The sequence below is a fragment of the Aquarana catesbeiana genome, linkage group LG01, assembly GCF_042186555.1.
Source record: "Aquarana catesbeiana isolate 2022-GZ linkage group LG01, ASM4218655v1, whole genome shotgun sequence".
Classification (NCBI taxonomy): Eukaryota; Metazoa; Chordata; class Amphibia; order Anura; family Ranidae; genus Aquarana; species Aquarana catesbeiana.
In genome coordinates, this window is record NC_133324.1 from 354,082,866 (window position 1) to 354,102,048 (window position 19,183).

The window sequence follows — 19,183 nt, forward strand, 5'->3', positions numbered from 1 at the left end:
CATTCTAACCATGCCAAATTATGTGAGCAGACTGCACCCATTCACATCGGGCCGATTTGGCATGCGATTTGACATGTCAAATTGCATGCCAAATCTGCTATTGCCGGCAATGGCACCGTCCGAATTGGTGCGATGCCGACTTTTAGTGACGTTGCACCGATTCCCAAAAGTAGTGCCTGTACTACTTTTGGCGATTTTTGTGGTGCAGTTTCTATAGACATCATCTGCGCATGAACCCATACAGATGTCTGTCAATACCCCCCCCCCTGCATTGACAGTTTGAGATCGTGCAAGTTCAGCTGAACCCACACGATTTCTAACCCTCAGAGTTAACCTTTCTTCATATGTCAGAAGGCAGCATACAGGTAGCTATGAAATGTTACCACATATACATGCAGACCAGGTGTTAAATGCTATTGATTCCAGAAGTACCCAGCCTGCAAATATTGAGCTGTAAAAGAGTTTACCCATATATGTAAGCAGCAGTGTCAAAACTGGTAGTGGAAATTCACTGTGTTGACTAAGTGTTACATAACATCACTGGTTGCACTTTTACCACCACTTCCGTTCGGAGCCTTTTACCCGGGGCACTTCCTCCTGCCTTTTTGGCCACAAGGATGGACGACAAAGGGAGTTGCTATGTATGCTTCGACGGACATGCTTACCTAATGTCTGCACCCTTCTTCGAGTACCCCACAGGGGAACACCCTCACTGATGGCAATGGCTGAAACCAGGTGCAAGGGAACCACAGCAAAAGCTCAGGCAAACACTCGTTCTGCTAAAGGTTTAAAAAAACACTCAAATCGCTCAGAGTGACAAAATTTACCTTGCACCAGAGCACTGTTCTCTGTATTAAATTCTAGCTCCATCTCAGGCATGCAACAAGTGGTCTGTATGACCAAGGCAGATTTCTCTGCACCTATGACAGACTTTCTCAGACAGCTAACAGCCATCACTGTCTAGAGCTCAAAAGTGCCAGGCTTTTGTTTTCCATCCCCACCTTCTATACATGAGTCAGGAGTAGATCTACCTGCTCTAGAAGTGGTAGAAACAGAGGACAATGAAGAGGACCCAGAGACCGTGTTGGAGATAGTTGCAGAAGATTTCTCACCCCTCGGCTCCTATATACCTGCTATTATGGCATTATGCACAATTCATGCCAATGTAGACCTACTCACTTTTGCTGTGAGCAAATGCCCTCGGCATAGCCGCACTTGTTTCTCCAGTGTCTCGTTATGTCCCCTCCTAGGTACGAAGAGGCTGCAAAGTCTAAAAAAAAAAACATTTTTTCCATTCATGACCAAATAGAATGGGCAATTTTAATATTGATTTGAGTTCTTCTGAATGTATTTGTACTCTTTCTTTTAAGAATCACTTGCAAGCTATATCCAGTGGAAAAGAATTACACAAAAGTGGATTGTTGTGGTACTAGACCCGGCCATCTCAGTCTTAAATGGACATCCTTACTGTCATTAATAGATGTTTCTTCATTTTAAGATTCTGTAGATAGGAATTTTGAGAAGTTCACCCTGCAACTAGCAAGTGTTGCAATTTGTTTGGCAAACTACAGCTAATTGGACTTGGACATTAACAACCTGTCTTCCAGGACCGTGTTTAGAGGAACACTTGCAAACATTGCCATACGGCCTTTATGAAGAATATTATTTTCCCCATACCTGTTACATTGCAGTACTGTGTATTCTGTATTATTCCATGACATTGTATCCTCTCTGCGGTTCACCCCGCACTGGTTGGGGGCCGACGGCGGCAATCCTTGGGCAGTTTGATCTCCATCCAGTATTTTCATTCTTGTTGTGATCTCACACTGCGATTGTCTCGCGTTGGTTGGGTTTGGCCCCTGTGTGTATGTGATGGGTGTGATAAATTCTACTTCTTCCTTTTTTTTCTGATACAGCTTATAAATTGTAATTATGCTCTAATTATTTTTCTATGTAGTTGCATTCCTAATACTTAATATACTTTCTGATGAAGCCAAAATAGGTGAAATATGTAGATGTAGAAGCAAGTGTACAAAGGATTGGAACCTCAGCAAAGCACATTTTAATCCACGGTTGATGTTAACCAATATTCCCTTTTGTACATTAATATGTCCTTGTTTTTGTGTCTTTTTTTTTTTAATATGTACTAAATCAACATTTTAACTGTACCATGTTTGGTTCAATGCTGACACTCTGAAAGGCCTTTTCTATTTAAATTCTTTACTTTGGGATGTGGTACCTATTCTCATTCCCTTGCACCTAACCAGTAATATTAGCAAATGGATCCCTTTAGGAGTATTTAACCCCTAGGGGGTATCTCACCGAAAATTACATTTCTGTTCTAGAGGTTCCCTAAAATGTGTGTCTTAGTGCAGACTTCTAGGAAAATCAGTGAGCCAATCACACAAGCAGGAAATTACGGTTTTGGAAGCGTTCTGTATGCCTATGCAGATCGCCTCCTGGTTGCCATATTGCATTGGATTTTGCAGGAAATCAAAAGATTAGAATGGAAAGATGATTTTAATAAACTTTAAATTACAATATAGCTTGTTTAGCAAATGTATATGCTACAAACATAGTGTGGTTTTTTTTTTTTTTTTTTGTTTTTTTTTTTCTATAATTTTTTTTTTTTTTTTCTAATAAAGCGGAGTTATCTATTAAGCAATAATCTTGCTTTAGAAGAACATGAAGTAGAACTTCATTGAACACTTTTTGGGAATGATTGGCACCTTTTGTCTGTTTCTGTTTTTTGCCCTGTTTGAAAAAATGTAAAGTCCACAGCTACATATGCTGTAGCTGATGACGTTTTATTGAAAGGACAATCACCTGTCTAGGGGTCCAGCACCTTGCTCACCTGAACCGGTTCTTTGCTGGTCTTTGAGTCCCCAGCATCGGCATGTTTACTGTGGGCAGCCTGCCCTGCGGTTTCACAGCTGGATGCCCACTGCGCATGTGCGAGCCATGCTTTGCATTGTGAATGATCCTGCAGCCTTCTGGGATCTGTAACATGTCTCTGAAGGTTGCGGGTGGGGAAGTTCTCTGCGGACCATGGCTTTTGCTGTAGGATGCGACTAAGAAAATGTCAGGAAAGAGCTACTAGAACAGCTGAACTTTATCTGGGGTTAATGAGAGGCACTTTAAATGATAGCAGGTGTGTACTGACTCCTAATTAACATGAGTTTGAATGTGATTGCATAAGTGTACTTTAGCACTGGGGCGGTGCCGCCATTAGTTTTAGCGCCGCTTAACCGCTGCTATAGCGGCGCTTTTCAGCTGCTAGCGGGGCGCTTTTAACCCTTGCTATCAGCCGGAGAAAGAGTTAAAAGCGCCCGTGTTGCGGTGCTGCCCGTTCATTTCAATAGGCAGGGCATTTTGGGATCGGTGACTGCCTGAAAGATGCTGCTTGCAGAACTTTTTTTTTTCCTGTCCTGCAAGCGCACTGCCCTAGTGTGAAAGCACTCAGGCTTTCACACTGGGGAGGCATGAGCGGCACTTTTCCTGGTGCTATTTTTAGTGCTAAAACACATGAAAAGTGCTCCAGTGTGAAAGGGGTCTAATTCTGAACACAGCTACATCCCCAATTATAACAGGGTGTTCACACTTTTCTAACCACATTTTTTATTTTTACTTCCCTCCACCTAAAAGATTTCAGTTTGTTGAGTTGTACAGTTTATAGGTCACAAAGGTGGAGGAAAAATGTTCTGAAATGATTTAGCTTTGTCTAATTTTTTTACATCACTGAAACCTGACATTTTAACAGGGCTGTGTAGACTTTTTATATCCACTGTAAATTCCCCTTTGTGTGCACCAAATGTCTTTACAAACCCAGATATATCTTTGTAAATGTAGCAGTGACTTTGTCACGGTGCTGTACATAGCCGCAGAGCTGTGGGAGCCACCCAGCAGACCCCACCCACTACAGCCTGCAGTAAACTTCACAAGGTTTTGGAAACCAGACCAGTCACTATGCATATGGAGAGAGAGCAACAGTGACCAGTCTTTGTTATAGGAAGCTGTTGCGCAGAGGCAGAGTTTCACACTTGATTACTGCATAAATCAGGAATAAATTTCCTTGTCAAAAAAAGTTTATTGAGTATACAATGTTATAAAGATACATAAAGTAAGTTTACAAGGATCTATAAAGTAAGCTCATTGTTTTACAGTAGGGTTTATATAGGTAAATATCATGAAATTTCAAATATTAAACATTGGGTTCACGTAAACCTAAATTAAAGATATATATCATTTCCTTAGTTACTTTTGTAGGTATTTAAATGATTTATACCTACTATACATATTGTTTACAAGTAGAGTGTATATAGGTCAAATAAATTCTGATAATGAGCTTTAATTGTAAGGTGGAGAAAAGGAAAGAGAAGAAAAAGGGTTGAAAGGTAGAGGTATGGTCCACAAGGTTGTCCCGCTCGTCAGTTTATTATTCTTTTTAGTTCTCTTTGAAGCCTTAGAATGGGTGTTTCTGTAAGTCATTTAATCTGTTACCATGGCAACCGGACAGAGTCATTGAAGTTTGACAGGAACTGTTGTTTTATCCAAGGATGCCAAAGTTTTTCAAATTTTGGAATTTGATTTTGATCGATGGCTACCATCTTAGCATGGGACATTGTATTATTCATTCTGTGAATTGTTTCTGCTAGTACCAATGTAGGAGATTTCCATGCCTTGGCCACTGTTTGTTTTGCAGCCGTTATTAGTTGGATCATAAGTTTGAATTGAGAGAGTGTTAACCATTCCGGTTTTAGATTAAGTAAAGTTAAATATGGATCTGGTTGTATTATTTTTTTAAATATTTTAGATGCAATCACGAAGACTTCCTTCCAGAAGGTTTGGATTACTGGGCACGTCCACCATATGTGTAAATATGTGCCTATTTCTGGGCATCCTCGAAAACAAAGAGCTGAGGTATTAGGTGAATATTTTGCCACTCTAGCGGGTACAAGGTACCAGCGAGTTAGGACTTTATAATTTGTCTCCAGTGCTAAGATGTTGGGTGAAGATGACTTAGATGTGAGCCATATGTTAGACCAATCCGTGTCTTCTAAAGTTCGTCCCAGGTCCTCCTCCCACCTCTGAACGTAAGAGGGTCTATTAAGATTTGCTACTCCATATAATTGATTATAAAGTGATGAAATTGTACCTTTAGCAAATGGATCTTTTGTACAGATTGATTCAAAAATGGATAATTGGGATAATGGTGTATCCCCCTTTCGGAATGGTGTATAGAAATTTTTGATTTGGAGATATCTAAATATCTCAGAGTTTGGTAGATCATATTTTTCTCTAAGCGATGGGAATGAAAGGAATGATTTAGATGCTATGAAGTCATTTAGTGTCTGAATGCCTGATGTTGTCCAAGCTTTATTTAATTTAATTTGGGTAGATCCATGCCGGATAAAAGGCCGGATTTCTGATAAAAGAAAGGAGAGGATTGTGTGGAGATTGTAACTGATATTTGGTTTTTAGTTTATCCCAGAGAGATAAGAAGTGTTTAGTTATGGGATTATGAATTTTAAAGCGGTCTTTAGGATCAAGCCATAATAAATTTGATATTAATAGAGGGTCATTTTCTGAAGCCTCTATAAATACCCATAATGGGATTTCCTGTTTGGCATGGTATTTGGACAGACTGGCCAAATGTGCTGCTCTGTAGTAGTTAGTAAAATTAGGGTATCCTAGGCCTCCTTTATTTTTGGGAAGATGTAGTGTGTGTATAGGTATACGTGGTTTAGAAGAGCCCCATATAAACGAAGTTGCTCTTTTTTGTACTATTCTCAAAAAATAGGAAGGAATTGGAATAGGGAGGACTCTGAATAGATAAAGCAATTTGGGTAGAATAGTCATTTTGATTGCATTAATCTTCCCTATCCAGGATAAAGGAAGTTGCGACCATTGTTTTATTAGATTTGTGATCTGTCTTAATACAGGAGGATAATTGTTTGAGAATAAGTCAGAATGAGATGCTGTTAAATGAATTCCAAGATATGGGATTGATTTTTCTGCCCATGTGAATGGGAGTGCAGCCCTAGCCAGGATCAATTCCATGTTGTGAGTGAAATATTAAGCACTAGGCATTTCTTAGGATTAATCATAAGGCCGGATAGGGCTGCAAACCCATCAAGAGCTGGTATTGAGTTAGGACCAGAGACCTGTGGTGATGATAGAAAAAGTAATATATCGTCTGCAAATATACATAATTTGTGTGTAATACCTCCTACTTCAATGCCAGTTATAGTTTGGTTTGTTCTGATGTATTGGGCCATGGGTTCGAGTATAAGGGCAAATAATAAGGGAGATAATGGGCAACCCTGTTGGGTACCTCTTTCGATATTAAAGGCTTCAGATTTGTATCCAGCATATTTTATATAGGCTTTGGGTTTATTATATAATGCTTTGATCCATGTTAAAAAGTGGGGTCCAAAACCCCATTTTTGTAATGAATATTGCATATATTGCCAGGATACTGTGTCAAATGCCCTCTTAATATCGAGAGATAGAAAACATAAAGGGATTTTCCGTTTTTTAGCAATATGTGCCAATAACACTGCCCTGCGTATATTATCGCCTGCCTGTCTATTTGGCATGAAGCCTACTTGATCTCTATGTATTAATTTTCCTATAATGCTATTGAGGCGTTTTGCTATTATTTTTGCTAATAATTTAATATCGAGGTTTAACAGAGAGATAGGCCGATAATTCACACAGGAAGTATCATCAGAAAGGGGTTTTGGGATCATACAAACAATTGCCATTAGTGTTTCTTGCCGAAAAGAATGTCTATCTAGAAGTTTGTTAAAAGTTTCAGTGAGAATGGGAGAGAGTATTTCTGAGAATGTTTTATAGTATAAAGCCGAGTAGCCGTCTGGGCCTGGTCTTTTGTTAAGTTTTAGGTCTTTTATGGCGTTAGCAACTTCATCTATAGTTATAGGCTCATCCAAACTGCTTTTTTGATTCTGAGATAACTCAGGTAAGGTTATTTTTGAGAAGAAGGATTCAGCCTCTGTAGGATTAAATTCATTGTTTGTCTTGTATAAAGTTGCGAGATGTGAGTGAAATTTATGGACTATTTTAACTGGATTACAAGTGTAAAAATTTTTTGATAATTTCAAACGTATTGGTTTGAAAGATTTGTTAGTTGAATTTAATGCCCGAGCCAAATATGTACCTGGTTTGTTTGTATTCATGTAGAAATTGTGTTTGGAGCGTTTGAGGGATTTATCAACTGACTCAGTGAGAAATGGATCGTATTCCAATCTAGATTTTTCCAGATGAGATTTTGTACTCTGAGATGGATTATCTTGAAATGATATGTAGGCTGCATTAAAATTGAGTTCTAGTTTTTTTGCTAGATTTTTGCGTTCCCGTTTAAATAGTGCCATTTGTCTTTGTATTGTACCACGCAAGACAGGCTTATGAGCTTCCCACAGTGTTATTGGGGAGATGTCTGTTGTATTATTAATTGATATGTATTCCTTTAAAGCTTGTTCAATGGTCATCTGATGTAGTGGGTGTTTGAGCATTATGTCCGGTAAGTACCACGTTGGGTCATGCGCTTTTGGTATGGCTGAGGCTATAGTAGTGTATACTGCATTATGGTCAGACCACGGAATCGGAATTATATCTGATGCAATAATTTCTGGTATCATTCCTATTGTTAGAAAAATATGATCTATTCTGGTGAAGATTTGATGAGGGTGCGAGAAATAAGTGAATTTCTTTTTCATTGGGTTACTTTCTCTCCATGAATCTACCAGATTGTATTTGGAAAGAAGTTGAGAAAAAGGTAATCTAGAGGTTATTTTGGATGGTGTAAAAGGTGATTTATCTAGAAATGGGAAGAGGACCTGGTTCGAATCCCCACACATTATCACTGTTCCTATTTTGTGTGTATTAATCACTTGTAATATATGTGAGAGGAATGGTGTAGGTTGTTTGTTAGAAGCGTAGTAGGAAATCACCGTGATTGCTGTATCCATTATATAACCCATGAGTATCAGGTATCTACCTTCTGGGTCTTTAATTTCTGATGATAAGGTGAATGGTGTGGATCGGTGAAATGCAATTAGAGTTCCCCTTTGCTTGGTACAGGCAGAAGCCGTGTAAATTTGTTGATAAAAAGGAGAAATATATTTTGGAGTAGAATCTTTGGTGAAGTGTGTTTCTTGGAGGCATACTATGTGAGCCTTCTTGTTATGGAAAGTACGGAAGGCTTTGGTCCTTTTTTGAGGTACATTTATTCCCTGAACATTCAGGGAAAGTATATTCAGTGGTGCCATGGCAATAGATCAAATAGTTTTGACTTACTTTTTGTTATGCAGAGCTGACTGCGCAGATCAACCTGTGTGGACTGAAGAGATGAATAGATAGAAAAGAAACCAGTGAATTCTGGAGTAAAGAGTAAACAAAAAACATATGAGATTAGATGATACATTGTATAAATTATTTTTTGCAAGTAATCACAATTTACCCGTGAAAGAGAATAAATATCTCTCTCAGGGGAATAAGTGCCTTCGTCACACTCCCACATAATATGGTTGGGAGAATGAGGAGGGCTAATGGGGGTACACGGATCTTCCGCTTACAGGAGAGAAGTGCTATGTCAAAAGACATCAAAATGATGTTTCATTAATTGGAGTGCAGAATATAGTTTTTGTTGAAATTATTTATTCCAGGGTGGTTGTATATGGTTAGTCTTGCCCTAGGCTAAATAATTCAGTTAGAAAGGTACTGTTAATAACTTTGGTATTGATGAAGATAGTTTGAATTATTTTGGGATTTTAACCCTTTTAGAGTAAACAATTACATATTTTATTCATATGTAACTGTTTAGATATGTTAACTCATAAAATTGAGGTTGTATTGCTTCAGATTAGAATAAACAAAAACATAATTCTAGGAACTAGTTTTAAGAAAAGAAAGAAAAAGCTTCCATTACTTCTGGATTATTGAACATATTTGTCCTAAAAAGTAATAAATCTATTGTTATTACCTGATAATATATAACTGAACAAGAATTTCCTTATTTCACTTATATATTCTTAGGCTATATGAATCAGAAGTAATAAGAAATATAACTGGAATGTAACATGATCCCACACAGTGTGTGACTATCAGAATGCAGTTACATTCAGTTATAAATATAGGTTTTTTATAGAGAACCATCTCTTAGTATAATAAATGAAGAGATATCAGGAATTAGGATGTCAGTCCATTGAATCTTCTTGGTCCATGGATGATGTGGCATAACGGCCTCTTTTGTGAGAATGATGATTCCCATTTTGTTCTGAAATTTTCTGGGTGCTGCCTGAAGGTGAAGATGATGCCATTCTTCTGCATGTGGGAGTGTTGCTGCTTGTGGGTTCTGTCAGATTTAATTTTAAAAGGGTTTGTTGTAGTTCATCTGCTGATCTGCTTCTGTAAATTGTACCTTGGTAGTTAAATCTGACTGAAAAGGGGAAGCCCCATTGATACATAATGTTGTGGCGTTGCAGTTCCATTAGTTGGGGTTTCATGGATCGTCTTTTAGTAGTAGTAAGTTGGTATAGGTCAGCAAAAATTTGATAATTGTGTCCTTGAAAATTAAGTTCTTTTTTTTCTCTTGCAGCAATTAGTATTTGTTCTTTCGTTCTGTAATAATGAAATTTTGTGATTATATCACGTGGGGGTCCATCTTTCTTTTTGGCTGTGAGGGCTCTGTGTACTCTGTCCAGTTCTAAACGTTCAATAGGGATATCTGGCTTTAGTTCTTGTAATAGAGCAGTAATAGTAGATTGCAGGTCTGTCACAGTTTCAGGTATTCCCCTTATGCGCAAGTTTGAACGTCTGGCTCTATTTTCGTAATCTTCGAGCTTAGTTTGAAGTATTAACCACTTGAGCCCCGGACCATTATGCTGCCTAAGGACCAGAGGTCTTTTTCCAATTTGGCACTGCGTCGCTTTAACTGCTAATTGCGCGGTCATGCAATGCTGTACCCAAACGAAATTTGCGTCCTTTTCTTCCCACAAATAGAGCTTTCTTTTGATGGTATTTGATCACCTCTGCAGTTTTTATTTTTTGCGCTATAAACGGAAAAAGACCGAAAATTTTGAAAAAAAATGATATTTTCTACTTTTTGTTATAAAAAAAATCCAATAAACTAAATTTTAGTCATACATTTAGGCCAAAATGTATTCGGCCACATGTCTTTGGTAAAAAAAATGTCAATAAGCATATATTTATTGGTTTGCGCAAAAGTTATAGCGTCTACAAACTAGGGTACATTTTCTGTAATTTACACAGCTTTTAGTTTATGACTGCCTATGTCATTTCTTGAGGTGCTAAAATGGCAGGGCAGTACAAAACCCCCCCAAATGACCCCATTTTGGAAAGTAGACACCCCAAGGAAATTGCTGAGAGGCATGTTGAACCCATTGAATATTTATTTTTTTTGTCCCAAGTGATTGAATAATGACAAAAAAAAAAAAAAAAAATATTTACAAAAAGTTGTCACTAAATGATATATTGCCCACACAGGCCATGGGCCTATGTGGAATTGCACCCCAAAATACATTCAGCTGCTTCTCCTGAGTATGGGGATACCACATGTGTGGGACTTTTTGGGAGCTTATCCGCGTACGGGGCCCCGAAAACCAAGCACTGCCTTCAGGATTTCTAAGGGTGTAAATTTTTGATTTCACTCTTCACTGCCTATCGCAGTTTCGGAGGCCATGGAATGCCCAGGTGGCACAAAACCCCCCCAAATGACCCCATTTTGGAAAGTAGACACCCCAAGCTATTTGCTGAGAGGCATGGTGAGTATTTTGCAGCTCTCATTTGTTTTTGAAAATGAAGAAAGACAAGAAAAAACTTTTTTTTTTTTTTTTTTCTTTTTTCAATTTTCAAAACTTTGTGACAAAAAGTGAGGTCTGCAAAATACTCACTATATCTCTCAGCAAATAGCTTGGGGTGTCTACTTTCCAAAATGGGGTCATTTGGGGGCGTTTTGTGCCACCTGGGCTTTCCATAGCCTCCGAAACTGTGATAGGCAGTGAAGAGTGAAATCAAAAATTTATGCCCTTAGAAAGCCTGAAGGCGGTGCTTGGTTTTCGGGGTCCCATACGCGGCTAGGCTCCCAAAAAGTCTCACACATGTGGTATCCCCGTACTCAGGAGAAGCAGCAGAATGTATTTTGGGGTGTAATTTCACATATTCCCATGGCATGTTTGAGCAATATATCATTTAGTGACAACTTTGTGCAAAAAAAAAAAAAAAATTTGTCTCTTTCCCGCAACTTGTGTCGCAATATAAAATATTCCATGGACTCGACATGCCTCTCAGCAAATAGCTTGGGGTGTCTACTTTCCAAAATGGGGTCATTTGGGGGGGTTTTGAACTGTCCTGGCATTTTATGCACAACATTTAGAAGCTTATGTCACACATCACCAACTCTTCTAACCACTTGAAGACAAAGCCCTTTCTGACACTCATTGTTTACATGAAAAAGTTATTTTTTTTTGCAAAAAAATTACTTTGAACCCCCAAACATTATATATTTTTTTTAAAGCAAATGCCCTACAGATTAAAATGGTGGGTGTTTCATTTTTTTTTTTTCACACAGTATTTGCGCAGCGATTTTTCAAACGCATTTTTTGGGGAAAAAACACACTTTTTTAAATTTTAATGCACTAAAACACACTATATTGCCCAAATGTTTGATGAAATAAAAAAGATGATCTTAGGCCGAGTACATGGATACCAAACATGACATGCTTTAAAATTGCGCACAAACGTGCAGTGGCAACAAAATAAATACATTTTTAAAAGCCTTTAAAAGCCTTTACAGGTTACCACTTTAGATTTACAGAGGAGGTCTACTGCAAAAATTACTGCCCTCGATCTGACCTTCGCGGCGATACCTCACATGCATGGTGCAATTGCTGTTTTTACGTTTGACGACAGACCGCCGCTTGCGTTCGCCTTAGCGCGAGAGCAGGGGGCGACAGGGGTGCTTTTTTTTTTTTTGTTTATTATTTTTTTGCTTTTTTATCTTATTTTTAAACTGTTCCTTTCATATTTTTTTTTTTTTAATCATTTTTATTGTTATCTCGGGGAATGTAAATATCCCCTATGATAGCAATAGGTAGTGACAGGTACTTTTTTTTTGAAAAAATTGGGGTCTATTAGACCCTAGATCTCTCCTCTGCCCTCAAAGCATCTGATGACACCAAGATCGGTGTGATAAAATGCTTCCCCAATTTCCCAATGGCGCTATTCACATCTGGCGAAATCTAAGTCATAAAATGCTCGTAGCTTCCGGTTTCTTAGGCCATAGAGATGTTTGGAGCCACTCTGGTCTCTGATCAGCTCTATGGTCTATGATCACCGGCTGCATTCTCAGGTTCCCTGTTGAGACAGGAGAGCCAGAGAAAAACACGGAAGACGGTGGGGGGGGGGCATTCCCTCCCACGGCTTGTAAAAGCAGTCTAGAGGCTAATTAGCCGCTAGGATTGCTTTTACATGAAAGCCGACCGCTGGCTGAAAAGAATGATACCAAGATGATACCTAAACCTGCAGGCATCATTCTGGTATAACCATTCAAAGTCGTGAATGGCGTACCTGAAGACAAAAAAATGGTTAACAATAAAGCACAGTAAACGGTAAGGTATAAAAAATTGCATACCTGAAAAGCAAACATGATAAAACATAATAACAATAAAACATTGCAGAATAGAATACAGTAAAAAAGAGCAGAACAAGAGAGAGAGAATAGAGAGAGAGAACAATAAAACGACAACTATTTTTTTTTATTTTATATATTTTTTTTTTTTTTAACACTTTTTTTGTAACTAACTTTTATAACGGTAACCGGTTCCAGGTTCGGGTCTCTCAAAATGCGATGGCATCTTGGGAGACCCTGTGAAAGTGCGCCTAGTCTGTGCAATGCTGTACCCTACGCTAATACTCAACTAATGAATGGTAGCGTTCAAAACATTCACCAATGCAAAGACCAGGATTGTCAGGACAGGAGGGACAATAATAGCGGGTGTCACGCCTATATCCGTGCTTGCTGCAGACACGACATCTTTTTTGGGGGTTCGTTGGGTAGGGGTACTCGGGAGGACATAAAGAAAATGCCTCTCATGCAGCCGACTGCATTTGGTTGGGGATGTGAATGGGGGAAGTACGGGCGCTGCAGAAGTGGTGGGTCCCCAATTAGGATTGGCGAATGCAGCAGGAAGGGCACTATGGGCACGACGGGCCTGTGTTTGTCTTTTTGGTGGCAGCGGGACACTACTTGTGCTTGCCACCTCACCAGCTTGAACTGCACTTATGGGACTCGCCACGTCACCAAGTGTTACTGCAGTGCTGGTTTGACTACGACCAGGGTGTACTAGGCCGCTGGCGCTTGCCAGTTCAATAAAAAGCTACCAAAAAAACTGTTAGCGATCGCAGGGATCAGGCCTGACTCTGCGAACACTGCAGTTATGCGTTTAGTGTTTTGTAAGTGACAGTGATCGATCGATACTGCACTTGGGTGGGCTGGGCCGGGCGGAGGGGCAAAATGCAGGTGCTAGCAGGTATCTGGGCTGATCCCACTAACACTGTGTTTTTGGGAACCCTAAACTGCTGGGGACGCTAGTATAGATCTGATCGGATCAGATATTGATCCGTTCAGATACTATACCACTAAGGGAGGTGTACTGTGCGTGCGTGGGTGTTAGTGGTACTGGCGCTAATCTGACGCTGCTTGGGGCTGGTGCTTGCCAGTTCACCAAAATACTACCAAAAAAACTGTTAGCGATCGCAGGGATCAGGCCTGACTCTGCGAACGCTGCAGTTATGCATTTAGTGTTTTGTAAGTGTCAGTGATCGATCGATACTGCACTTGGGTGGGCTGGGCTGGGCTGGGCCGGGCGGAGGGGCAAAACGCAGGTGCTAGCAGGTATCTGGGCTGATCCCGCTAACACTGTGTTTTTGGGAACCCTAAACTGCTGGGGACGCTAGTATAGATCTGATCGGATCAGATACTATACCACTAAGGGAGGCGTATGCTGCGTGCGTGGGTGTTAGCGGTACTGGCGCTAATCTGACGCTGCCTGGGGTGACGCATATCACCGCCGGGCGATCAGGGGGCTAAACCTTTATTCGGTAATAAACGGCGGGTACCCTGACACTAAAAAAAATAAACAAACTAACCAGCGTCACCCGTAACACTTATACGGTGATCAGTGGTGAAAGGGTTAACTAGGGGGCAATCAAGGGGTTAAAACATTTATTAGGTAGTATATGGGGGTCCCTGTCGCTATAAAACGCTGACGGCAAACCTAAATATTTAGGTCCTTAACTAGCGTCACCAGCGACACTAATACAGCGATCAGAAAAATGATCGCTTAGCGACACTGGTGACGGGGGGTGATCAAGGGGTTAAAACTTTATTAGGGGGGGTTAGGGGGGTATCCTAGACCTACAGGGGGCTAATATTCACTGTCCCAACACTGTAACTGTCACAAACTGACACCAATGCAGTAATCAGAAAAAAAAAAAAAAAAAAAAAAAACTGCTGGTGTCAGTTTGTGACAGGGGGGGGGGGGTGATTGGGGGGGGATCGGGGGGCGATCGGGGGGGGGGGGGGGGCATCGGGGTGTTTTGTGTGCCTGGCATGTTCTACTGTGTTGTGTAGTGTTGGTGCACTCACAGTGAAGTCTTCTCTCCTCGGCGCTGCAACGGAATACCGAGCCGAGGAGAGATGACATCATTTCCTTTGCTGCTGTTTAGCATACAGCAGCAAAGGAAGTGATCTGATTGGCCGGCGGCGATCGCGAGGGGGGGCCACGAACGGATGGCCTCCCCCTCACCTCTGATTGCCGCTGGACAAAAGACGACCGCCTCGGGCACCGGGGGGGGGGGGGGTCCGATCGGACCCCCCACCCGCGGAAGGCAAATCGCGTATATGTACGTGATTTTGCCTGTCCGTGCCACCTTGCCGACGTAAATCGGCGTGAGGCGGTCGTCAAGTGGTTAAATTCTCTTTTTTTTTAATTGTTCCAATTCTGTTATATTTTCTTGGGTTGTAATTTCAATTTCATCCATTTTTATTTCTAAGGCTGCGGTGCGGTTTCCCAGCTCTCTTATTTCTTTGGTTAGGCTTTTTGTTATTTGGTCTGAGGTTTGTTTTAAAGCCTTATGAAGCATCTTTTCAAATTATAATATTACTGGGGATACTGAGGAGGCTTGTGGAGAAGTTTGTGAGAGGATTTGTTCTGTATCTGACTCAAATGGAGAGTCTTGCTGTGACATTTTCTGTCTGTGAGAGCGCCCTGATGCTGTATCTTGTGAGGTGACTGGAGCTGCTTCAGCTGCAGTGAGTGCCTGTGAGCTCTTTGTGAGGTGATTTTTATTTCTGCCACGGTTTCCTCCCAGTACCATATTTCCTGCCCAAACTTTCACAGTTTGTTCCCAGGGGCAAAAAGGTTCAAATGGATACCTTTTGAGCCTGCAGGCTCCGCTTTGTCCTTCTCTTCTCTCCTCAGCGGTGTGGAGCTCTAACAGTGCATGTCTGCTCCGCTAGGCTCCACCTCCTGCCCCCCCAAATCAGGAATAAATTTCAATACGTTGAAGTAAGAATACAAATACCTCCTGTAAATTACACAATATTTGTATATCCCCCCAAATTCAGCTTTAAGGAACTCTAAAATCGTTTTCAGTACCTTAATTTCCAATGCCCAATAATGTACTTCAGATTGGATTCATGGTCGCCATTTCTTAGGCTGGGTTCACACTTTTATGCAAATTGGATGCGGGTTTCACCACATCCAATTGACATGACAGGAAACTGTGACCGACTCTCATTGGAGCTGCTTCACACACCTCCGAGGTTTCCACAGTCGCACTGGAAAAGGGTCCTGTGCGTCTTTGGCTCCGTTTTTCAGGTCCAAATTCAGGAAAAAATTCGGACCTGATTCGCACCTGAAATGCAGGTCTGGGACTCGCCGGACCCCTGCTGCGAGCCGCGGATGGAGCTAGCATGGACCCAGCCTTAGAGGTTGTTTTTCTTTTTTTTTTTTTTTTTTTTTCTTTTTTTTACTTGTGCTGATGTTACAGTTCTTTGCTTTTCCAGGGATGAAGCTGCATGCTTTGCGATTCAGAAGGGGCTGCAGGCATCAAGAAGTAGCATCAAGTACTTTAAACACAATGATATGAAGGACTTGGAGAGATTGTTAAAGGAACAGGAAGTGGAAGATCAAAAGGTAAAATGTTAATTGAATACACAAAAGATATATTAACCTACTTGTTTATGTTGTGGTTGGATGTTTGCTTGCTTTTATCCCTTATATTGGTACATTTTTGTTCTATTCTTCTAGCTAACAGTTACAAACTTCTAAACTGTGGCAATGGGGCCTGCCCATTAAATAATTAAATTATTTTTAAAGTAGTGCTGCAAATATGTTTTTAATAGTGGTTCTTTTGTAACTAACTAATGTAAAAGCCTGTTTAAGGCTAGGTTCACACTTGTGCAGGTCATGCGGCTTGCGTCTGTGTGGGCACAGCAGCTCATTCATTTAAATGGGCTGCTGCACCCTCGGGAAACGCGGCTGCATGGCACTATGCAATTTTGCATGCCCGAAAATGCACTGCGTTTTCTAATGCCTTGGCGTGCCATTACAGTGGATGTAAACTTGTAAAATGTAAATTTTTTTTTATGTCATAATATATAGTATAAGATTTCCTATCATTTGAGCCCAGTCTTGCCACAAAGAGTTAATCCATCTCTGAGCAATCCTCTTTTTTTTTATTATTCAGTGAGATAAATCTTGACAAACAGAGAATAACTTTGTCAAATCCTCCCCCTTGCTGTGAGTGACAGGTGATTTACATATCTCGTCCACTAGCCTAAGACACATGCGTTATTTTTCAATTTCCTCCCACTCCTTTCTTCTGCTGCTCTGCCAGGATTGGATGTTCCACACCTCAGCATAATTGGGCATGCTGAAGTCATGTGGTTACTTTCCTGTCTTTTCACTGGATGTTAGAGATCATAGCAGAAGTTCAGTGTAAGAAATACACAGGAGAAAATGAATATTGACAAGGGGAGTGTAGACGTGGGCGGGGAGTCTACTGACATCACGACTCCACCCACTGAGCTCCAGACAACAGACCCACCCACAGAATCTGCATTTTTTCAGCTCTCATAACAGACAGAGGGGAGACATTTGACAGGTAAAGATACATGCAGGAGGCATGTATATCCTTATAGATAACCCCTATGGCAGTAGTTTAGAAAGGATGACATTGGGTTTACATCCACTTTAAGCATTATAGGCATATCTGCAAACAAGCAGTGCATTTTGTCTGTGGGTCAGGGAATGCCTGCTGTTGGCATGCAATGCTCAATCCTCATGTGTGAACCTATACTAACACTTGCAAGACATTGAGATTTTTTTCATCGGAATAAATCTAGATCTCTTTTCAGAGGATTTTGTTCAAACTGTTTGCTTTAGAAACCAGTTCAAAGGTTTTGTTTATGAACTTGTGGAAGATATGATATGAACACCCAACTCTCTCAACTGTCTTTTCTCCCACAACACTGAGCTTTCACATACAAGCAGGAAGTCTGTTTGCACTGTTTGATTTTCTTGGGCTAAAATCACTTTTTTGTTTTTTTTGTTTTACTTGATGGTTTTTCTATTTGAAATCAATGTAAACTCATCATCACACCTGGATTGTGTGATGTGTTAAAACACACATCTTGACACAGCACTCTGATAATGCATGTGCAATTTGGTGTGTAGAGATATGCAATGTAAAGTGCATTGCCGTGCTTTTTGAAACATTTATATACATTTCAATAGCTAAAGGCATCAGGCAAAAAACGCACCAAAAGTTTGCTCTATATAGCTGTTATTATTTATCTATCCATTACACAGTGCAAATGGACAAATCTTTTACTGAGGCTATTTTTGACAGCCCTCCCCGCCAGTCAAGGGATGTCAGGCGGGAGGCAGCTTACTGGGCTACCCACGGTGCGAATTTTGGTTGTATCATCGGGAACCAGCTAGAATTTGCTCAGTGTATGGCCAGCTTAAAGTGATACCAAAGTCTCATTTTATTTTTCGTTAAAAACAACATACCTGTTATACTTACCTGCTCTGTGTAGTAGTTTTGCACAGAACAGCCTGGATCCTTCTCTTCTCGGGTCCCTCTTTGGTGCTCCTGGCTCCTCCCTCCTGTTGCGTGCCCTTACAGCTTGCTATGAACAGTAGCTCCCAGTTTCCATTTAGGCACTGAGCCTGGCCAATGGCACCTCGCTGCTCTGTCACCCAAAGAGGAGGGGAGTGCTGGACAGTCGAGTCTCTTGTGCAACATCACTGGATCTAGATGGACCTCAGATAGGCATTGGGGGGGCTTAGGGGGCTGCTGCACATAGGTTTTTTATCTTATTGCATAGAATGCATTAAGATAAATAAAACTTTCTGCCTTTTCCACCACTTTAAGACAAATGTTTTACTGTGGAATATGAATAGTTTATTAACAAGCCACTTGAGCATTTATCCCCTTGCTTCCGAGCGTACGCAGATACGCGGCCTCGGCTTTCGGGGTTATACTGGGATGATGCCCACAGCTGCAGGCATCATCCCAGTACCGTTTTTTAGAGTGGGCGATCGGCTATCCAGGGATAACAACCGATGCGGCTAAAAGCCGCTCGGTTGTTATCCCGGAGGAGCGGGAGGGGACATCCCTCCCACCGCCTTCCCCCACTCTTACTCTTTATTTTATAAACTTACAGCAGGTCGTGGCAATCTTAAGTGTGGGCATCTGAAGCCAGACTGTATTTCTTCCTGGATCTCATCCTTGCAGATCTGGCACGTGCTCAGTGCAGCACAAGCAGCGTAATAGGTTTCAGGTCAGGTTTCCATAGCAACGGCAGTGTCAGAGGAAGTTGCCGCCCTTTCCCAGAAGGCATTGCAAACAGGAAATGATGCGATGGGCCACGGCCAGGGAGGAGGAAGTGAAAAATGAATACAGCAGATATACAGTAGGTGCTGAGAAAAAAAATAAAAAAATATCCAATTCGTTTACAGTGCACAGTTTAGTGAGGGATGCTGAAGAGTTGTAAAAGTGGGTGGAACTCCACTTTAAAGAATACTTTAATCGTACAGTACAGGACTATCTTCTAGTGAGACTCCAGTTT

The 19,183-nt window shown here is 40.8% G+C and overlaps 1 protein-coding gene across 1 annotated transcript in view; it reads left to right on the forward strand.

Annotated features, from left to right (window-relative positions):
• SPTLC1 (serine palmitoyltransferase long chain base subunit 1) overlaps positions 1–19,183 on the forward strand; it is a 186,507-nt gene that overhangs the window by 66,474 nt on the left and 100,850 nt on the right. Inside the window, exon 7 of the mRNA XM_073632847.1 lies at positions 16,112–16,241. Within this exon, the coding sequence (XP_073488948.1) occupies positions 16,112–16,241 (130 nt within the window). The remainder of the gene's footprint in view (positions 1–16,111; positions 16,242–19,183) is intronic.